At 35.6% G+C, this 8,548-nt stretch overlaps 2 protein-coding genes across 2 annotated transcripts in view; one reads left to right on the forward strand and one right to left on the reverse strand.

The window, feature by feature from the left end:
• The window catches only part of LOC107599021 (phosphatidylinositol 4-phosphate 5-kinase type-1 beta-like), a 46,789-nt gene extending 40,695 nt beyond the window's left edge, over positions 1-6,094 (reverse strand). Inside the window, exon 1 of the mRNA XM_016290509.1 lies at positions 5,948-6,094. The gene's annotated coding sequence lies outside the window, so the exon portion shown is untranslated. The remainder of the gene's footprint in view (positions 1-5,947) is intronic.
• Positions 6,095-6,775: 681 nt separating this feature from the next.
• Positions 6,776-8,548, forward strand: part of fxn (frataxin) — a 12,519-nt gene continuing 10,746 nt past the window's right edge. Inside the window, exons 1-2 of the mRNA XM_016290431.1 lie at positions 6,776-6,980; positions 7,336-7,416. Coding sequence (XP_016145917.1) covers positions 6,870-6,980; positions 7,336-7,416 — 192 coding nt within the window. The 5' untranslated portion in view covers positions 6,776-6,869. The remainder of the gene's footprint in view (positions 6,981-7,335; positions 7,417-8,548) is intronic.

Consider the following 8,548-nt stretch of genomic DNA (forward strand, 5'->3'; position numbering starts at 1 on the left):
AAAACCCATTACAAACGAGGCATTTGTTGCATCCAGTGGGGACGGATTATAATGGCATATACTGTCTTTTTACGTGTTGCATCGCACCGCGCAAGCATAAAACCATGTCTGCATTTGTGATCGGAGAAATGCCAAACAACAAGCGCTACTCTACACTGCTCAAAACTCGCGTTTGAATCATCAGTGGCAAATTCTTTAAATATAAAAAACGTACTTACAATCTGTGAGTCAGAACAGCCAGCATTGTAGGCTACTCTACCAGGATCAGGAAAAAGTCCTCCATAAAATGTGCTGCACACATCTGAATATTTGGGTTGTACTGTTCTGGAACAGTGTTGTAAATACAACTTAACCACTGATTTCTAGTCGTGTCCTCTTTTGGAAGGCCAAACAAAGTAGTTTCACTTTCACAACGAAACACAGCGTCACACACGGCAGGCTAGAGTGAGCGGGGGCCGGCTTGAGTGAGCGGAGGCAGGCGGGCTTGCGGCAACCACATGTGAAGACCCCGGGCTGGACTCCGCTTCGTCTGTTGGGGCGTGTTAGAACGAGCCATTTTAGGTAGGCATGGTTGACTCTTAACTTTTATAAAGAATATCTCTTTGGATTTGAGACTTTAGTCTTTGCAACTTTACAGATCTTCTTTATGCACCAAGAGCTTGTAACACTCCAAAGAGAAAGGAAAAATTGAAATCGCATCATATGACCCCTTTAACACTAAATGTGAGAATGTTGGTTCAGTCCATAAAGCAGCCAATCACTACAACAAGCTCCATTGACAGGCATTCAAGGGCAGGGTGGGTCTGCCCTCCCACTCTAGTCTGAGTAATAGCTTTACACTTTTAACTGAGACATAGTGGTGCTTACAAATGCAATTAGGGACTGCTCACACTTGACGTGAGCACATTGGTCAAACATGCCCATCTAGTGTGTGTTTCTGTTTACACACAAAAATTATGGAAAAGTAGTGGAATGGAAAAAAAATGGTTGTGTGTGAACCAGCCCTAAGAATTAAATAAATAATTTTTGGAAAACTAAGTTGACGTGTATAATTTTCGCACAATTTGCATCACTAAAGAGAATTGTAAAAATCTAATAGGTAAAAAGAGTTAAACAAAAAATTACATACTTCACTTCAAATTTACATTTTGATCATAGCTCTCAAATCTCATACCTTGTTGCGTTCAATTAAAAAATGGTGCCACTGAAAAGTTGCAAATTTGAATCTGAACAGCATTGGCATGTCATGTGACACTAAAGAGTTTGAACTACTCAGAAATTCTTTCCCTCAATAAAGCTGTTAAGTACAAAGCCCATTGCCTTCTTGTCTGATTTTCACATACTTTTTTGTGATTCACCTTGTAGCTGGTTATAATGATTTATAAAGCTTTAACAAAGACTTTTTTAAAAATGCTATGGAAAAAATACTTCTGGACCCAACACCACTGAAAAGTGGACAGGCAAGTTTTATATACTGTATACTGTTTGGCTTTCAATGGAAGACAGTTATCTGATGTAGGCAGTACATTTCTCTGATCTTGCCAGTGGTGGATCAAGAACTATTTGGCACACCTATTTTATTATTTCCAGTATGTAAAGTATCCACATATAGTGTTAATAGAGGTATTAAAACATAAAGCAATTTCCAAACAAGCTATTATTGTCACATTCGAAATAAAAGAAGATATATTCAGGGTCAGCAACGTTCAAGAATGCATTTCATTATGCTTTTACAAATGTCACAAGACACAAGTGATCATGACCGCCTGCTAAATAGCCTACAGGCTGAAACAACCTCAGGGAACATGGTTATGTAACGTGTCAAATGAAAACTGCACATTTTTCTATGGGTCAATGGGAGAAATGTCCTTTGCCTTTTATTGATGCAAGCTAGTATTAGAGTCACAATTAACTGAATCATTTACGTTTATATTCAGGAACATTGTGACACTGATTGACCTGCAATCGCTCAAACTCAAGAGGTTCTTGTCTCGTCAATCTTTGGCTCAGCCATGCATCGTCATAGGTTCATTATGTAATTCTTTAAGTGAGAGTTACACACAGGTGTAGAAGGAAAGTTGACAGTGATGCAGTGGATGTGTTTTTGCAGACGCTCATTTGCATCTGCTGATTTCCCATTCAAAAGCACTGGCTCGATAACCTTCAGCATGAAAGACAAGGGAACATAAAATCCTACGCAAAACATTGTCTTTCGGCTCTCTCTGTATTAAATAATACAACACAGCTTGCTTTGCTGCAAAATGATCCACTAATGCCAACTTAGCACAAAAGCTGTATCTGAAGTGGCATATTATTTACTAGAATAAAGTGCATTTACACTATTTAATGTTGCACAGAGGCAGTATAAATACATTTACATAAAAATGTCAGTGCATAAATAAAGTTATTAATTAATTTGAATAATTAATTTTAATTTTAGTTAATTCGTTTTAAATATAATACAAATAAATTCAAATATTTGAGATAATTTTAAATATGAAATTATGAACATAAAAAAGACATGAAAATGTAAAATTAAATAACTAATTAAAAAAGCATTTATCTAAATACATTTAAAACAATAATAAATTTTAAAGCTGCACTGATGCTGCATTTCTTTTACACAGAACCAAAGCAGCATCAGAGCTGCCACTTATACTAGGGGAGCTGAAGTGGGTCAGAGCTGCATATTTTAGAGTATTTATACAGAGTTTTGTGCCTTAAATAACAAATAAGAATCAATGTGTTCTATTTAATATTTTTTGTCCCAAAAGGAGTTCTATTAGTGAAAAGGTCACCATCAAATCCCCCGCGGGGTATAGGTATAATAATGATTATGGAGGCAAAATCCAGCCAGAGAGATGGTATTTTACACATCAAGCGTAAAAGAGTATGTCACGTCCCATCCCAACTCTTCTGTGCTGATCTAAGAGCAGCTTAGTTAACGTAAACTCTGATTTTTTTTCTTATGCTGATATAAGAGGTCAGCATGGTATGGGTCAGCTGCTGTCTATTGGCTGTCTGCAGTCTGAATTCTAGGGAGGAATGTAGCATGCCACTGTGGGAGCAATACAAAAATGTGCATGGGAGTGAGACCGCTGGTCACGACTGCTGTTCATCATTCAGCTGCAGCTTTGAAAGGCTCCAGAAAGATTAAAAATGAAATGTTAAAAAATGAAATGAAATGATTATTGATCTGATTCTGACAGAGGACCGGGATACAGATGAAACTTGTCTGTAAACAGAACATGAAATACTTTTCACATTGATAATCACCTCATCAGATTGCATGTGAGTGGCAACTAATCAACTCTTTATTTTTAATTCAATTTTCTGCAAATAAATCTATATTCATTCAGAGACACTACAGATACATCTGCTAAAATATAATCAAATATTACTTAATGCATACAGAAAATGTGGACAGTATACAATACATACTATATTCTGCAGAAATAGTAGACACTAGACTGTTATGCTAACACTATATTCTGAACATACCTCTTATTTCTGTTGTGTAAACAAGCAAAACTTGCTACTGGGGTATTTTGCACAACATAAGAGCACAAAAGTGCCACAATCAGACAAACTTCTGATACAGAATTATGCAGTTTAGTACTGCTGCAGAAGGCTTTTGGGAACAGCCACCTGGAAAAGGATCTGTGCAAGAGACACGGAGCTTCGATTAAAGAGACCGCGACCACAAATACTGGAGGAATATTTCTTCTTCCTGTCATGCGGTTTCGTGCATCCAGGTACAAAGCTTGTCCAAACAACTGTCCAGTCTGGGTTATTTTCAACGTTGGTAAAAGTTATGAGACTTTTCTCACAACCTCATCTGATCTATTAAATTGCATGTGAACAACTATGAACATGCAATATGTTCTTTATGGCTTTTCTCAACACATATGTTTCCTACAGTAATAAGACCAGCCTATTCAATATGGATAGTTTGAAATAACTATCCATAATAAATAATATCCATTATTATCCATAATAATTAATAAGCAGTTTTTCATACATACAGTACATTGATTCCGAGCTACCAAAGAAAATATTGATAATATGACAGAAATTTAGTTCTTTTGTTCTATCTCACTGACATCATAAAAGTTCAATCAATAAAGGGGAGACCGGTGCTAATTGTCACACTTTTTAATGAGCATTTCTCAGTTATTTTTAAAGTTGTTGTCTGTATATGCACATATTGACTAGAAAAAAAACACTATTTAACATTTTCAATGTTACTGCTCAGAGACAAATGATAGCCTACAATTCACTGAACATAGGTTAACCTTTTGTGCAAACATTGTTACTGAGATATGACCAGTGTTGGGGGTAAAGCATTACAAGTAACGCGAGTTACGTAATCAGATTACTTTTTTCAAGTAACTAGTAAAGTAACGCATTACTTTTTCATTTACAAGAGAATATCTGAGTTACTTTTTCAAATAAGTAACGCAAGTTACTTTTTTTCCAATTTATTGACTGACAGCTCTGGTGTCCCCATGTTGAGAGAAATCAGATGTTACTGTAGTTCTAAAATAAATATGAATATGCATTAATTCATCTCACTCACAAAAATACCCCAAAAACACAGATTCAGTATTCCTCAAAATGAATAAAAAATAATGCAACTCAGAATATGACGCAAACCTGCAATAATTAAATGTTAAACAACACAAATATCCTTTATGTATTTAATCCCATTCTATTTGCTTCTGACCTTCAATGAAACAGTTCAACCGTACTAATGAGCACAAATGACTCTAGACAAACATTTGTGTGTTTTTTTTAGTGCTGAAGTATGTTGAAATTTCTTTTTCTGCATTCTACTGTACGGACGTAAATTTACTTTCCCTTCAGCCTGAGGCTTATTCATTTCACTTTTGGTGTGAAAAGGCTTTTATATTTGCTAAAAATAGAACTTTTTTATTTTAAAAACAAACAAGCAAGCCCTGTCCAGATTTAAAAAGTAACGCAAAAGTAACGTAACGCATTACTTTCCATAAAAAGTAACCAAGTAACGTAATTAGTTACTTTTTTATGGAGTAACGCAATATTGTAATGCATTACTCTTAAAAGTAACTTTCCCCAACACTGGATATGACCCTTCTGACAACTTCTCATGTGACAACAAGCCCTGGTCTCCCCTACTTTAATGTGTATAGGATTTTTAAATCAGAAACGTTTAAAAGAGAATAAAACATACAAATATGTTTTAAAACGGCAACTGTTTTCTGTATAGACAGCACACTAGATTTGGAGATGCAGTCAACACAATCTACAAAACCTCGTAATATTTCTCCTTCTGACAACTTCTCATGTGACAACATGCCCTGGTCTCTGGTCCTGGTCCCTACTTTAATGTGTATAGGATTTTTAAATCAGAAACGTTTAAAAGAGAATAAAACATGCAAATATGTTTTTAAACGGCAACTGTTTTCTGTATAGACAACACACTAGATTTGGAGATGCAGTCAACACAATCTACAAAACCTCGTAATATTTCTGAGAAAACACTTCCCTGCAATATTACGTAATTTGCCACTCTTAAAGAGTAGCCTAACAGGCAAACTCTTAAAATGTAAAAATAGCCTATGTTATGATTTTGCAATCAGCAAATGTAACGATAAAATTTGAGTTCATATATATATATATATATATATATATATATATATATATATATATATATGTTTTATTTTAATTGGCTACTACGTCATTTAAAGTTTCTTTCTACATGCGTACTTCCAGAAGTATGCATACCTGAAATATATATATATATATATTTTAGCTGCAACACAATTAAACACATGAAAATGTCAAATATGACGTCTTGCCTATTTGAGAGCGGAAGAACACACCGCAGAACTGGTGCAGGTGACCGTCCTTCTGACAGGTTCACAGTTTACATCGCAAGAAACATCATTAAAAAAGAATGTCTTACCTGTATTATATATGTCTTTTAGGGTGGGGTTCTGTCTTGTCTTCAGACAGAGAGAGAGAGAGTACACACTGATATTCCGAGACTTGTAGTGTTTCACTCACTAGAGGTAAGTGTATACTCAGTGTCCCTCTACTTTGTGGAATCGTTAATGAAGGCGACTGAAGTCATACGGCAGCGAGTCTCCGCCTCCTCCTGCGCTTCAGAGAAGTACCTTTCATTCCCATAATGTCAACGCGCTTTCTTTGATGCCACCTAGTGGTTTGAGGTGGTATCTATCTATCTATCTATCTATCTATCTATCTATCTATCTATCTATCTATCTATCTATCTATCTTAAACTTATTGTGTATATATTTTTTTAATCCATAAAAACTCTATTCGTTTCACTTTTAAAATAATATAAAACACAGATTATGTTTAAACACATTTTTCAAAAACCAAAAACGTTCTACTCATTTCCCTTGTAATGGTGAAAGATTTTGTTTACATGCAAATGACTGTTAAAGGGGTCATATGATGCGATTTCAAGTTTTCCTTTCTCTTTGGAGTGTTACAAGCTGATTGTGCATAGATAAGATCCCTGAAGTTGCAAAGACTAAAGTCTCAAAACCAAAGAGATATTCTTTATAAAAGTTAAGACTCTGCCATGTAAAAAAAATTAAAAATTAAAAAAACTGAATCCAGAAAAATTAAAACCTATTTCATAGGGCCCTACAAATATCATGCATCTGAAGCTATATTTTTAATACTAAGCAACAGTGCAGAAATGAGCCAAATCGCCTGAACGAAAATCTTCCTGGATAATAAAGCAGACTTTTATTTTGTTGGGACTTGTATTTTGAAATGTCGCGAGAACCGTCTGTTAAGCGGAGGCATATGCGTTCACGCTGGCTAGCCGCAAACTTGCATCCTTTTAGAAGCTATGTCAAGGTTAACTAACAAGTGTCATTGTCTTTATTTACTTAGCTTGAGCTCCACATGGAAATGTCACCAACAAGCCTCCAGACTGTCGACAATGAGAAGTGGCCTTGAAGTGAGTGAGTTGTCAACAAACGTTTAGCATGAATTGCATTGTCAGTCTGCGCCGTGGCAGGTTATGATTTTGACTCTTATTTGTTGTAAAGTTAAATGTCTTTCGTTGTTTTGTTTTTTTTATAGAGAACACGTCTATTATATAAGGTCTGGACAGACTGACTAGCTTTATTTTATTTAGGTGCTTATCATAAAACTTTGCCTGGTAAACAAACCGCTCTTGCAATATAGTTATATGATTCTGGACTTTTACGCTGAATTGTAGTCCAATTTTGATTACCTTAATTAGTGTAACTGTTTGTGTTTTAGTTGTCTTGAATTGAAAGTCTGTTTTTTTTGTGACTCGTTTGTTTTAGTCAATATGTGGTGGCAGATTTAGGAGTATTTCTTCAGCACAGACAGTCACAAGGACCTATGGGTGTGGAGGACATTCACAGGTAACGAACACAGATCGTTTGTGCCTTTCAGTAAAAGCTAGAATATTTACATCAAACATTACATTTGAGCTACACTGGAACAGGAAGGGATTAAGGAATATTGGGCCTCATTTATCAATCTAACGTAGAAACGAGCGCAGATCTGTGCGCACAAATCAACTTACGACAGAGTTCACGTGTGATTTATGAAACATTCATATGCCGCCAATCTCATCGTACGAATGATCGCATGTTGATAAATGTGGCGCCAGAAAACAATCGTTATTTGAATATCACGCCCCTAAAAACACCCATGTACAGTATTTGAAAAATAATGTGTTTTTTGAACATTAAAGCATGTCAACATATTCTGTTACACCAAATACACAAAATAATGATCTTTAAAAAAGCATCATATGACCCCTTTAAAAGAAATGAGCCAAATCGCCTTAACGAAAATCTTCCTGGATAATAAAGCAGACTTTTATTTTGTTAGGACTTGTATTTTGAAATGTCGCGAGAACCGTCTGTTAAGCGGAGGCATATGCGTTCACGCTGGCTAGCCGCAAACTTGCATCCTTTTAGAAGCTATGTCAAGGTTAACTAACAAGTGTCATTGTCTTTATTTACTTAGCTTGAGCTCCACATGGAAATGTCACCAACAAGCCTCCAGACTGTCGACAATGAGAAGTGGCCTTGAAGTGAGTGAGTTGTCAACAAACGTTTAGCATGAATTGCATTGTCAGTCTGCGCCGTGGCAGGTTATGATTTTGACTCTTATTTGTTGTAAAGTTAAATGTCTTTCGTTGTTTTGTTTTTTTTATAGAGAACACGTCTATTATATAAGGTCTGGACAGACTGACTAGCTTTATTTTATTTAGGTGCTTATCATAAAACTTTGCCTGGTAAACAAACCGCTCTTGCAATATAGTTATATGATTCTGGACTTTTACGCTGAATTGTAGTCCAATTTTGATTACCTTAATTAGTGTAACTGTTTGTGTTTTAGTTGTCTTGAATTGAAAGTCTGTTTTTTTTGTGACTCGTTTGTTTTAGTCAATATGTGGTGGCAGATTTAGGAGTATTTCTTCAGCACAGACAGTCACAAGGACCTATGGGTGTGGAGGGCATTCACAGGTAACGAACACAGATC

Source organism: Sinocyclocheilus grahami, unplaced genomic scaffold (assembly GCF_001515645.1).
Source record: "Sinocyclocheilus grahami isolate Dianchi unplaced genomic scaffold, SAMN03320097.WGS_v1.1 scaffold259.1, whole genome shotgun sequence".
Taxonomy (NCBI): domain Eukaryota; kingdom Metazoa; phylum Chordata; class Actinopteri; order Cypriniformes; family Cyprinidae; genus Sinocyclocheilus; species Sinocyclocheilus grahami.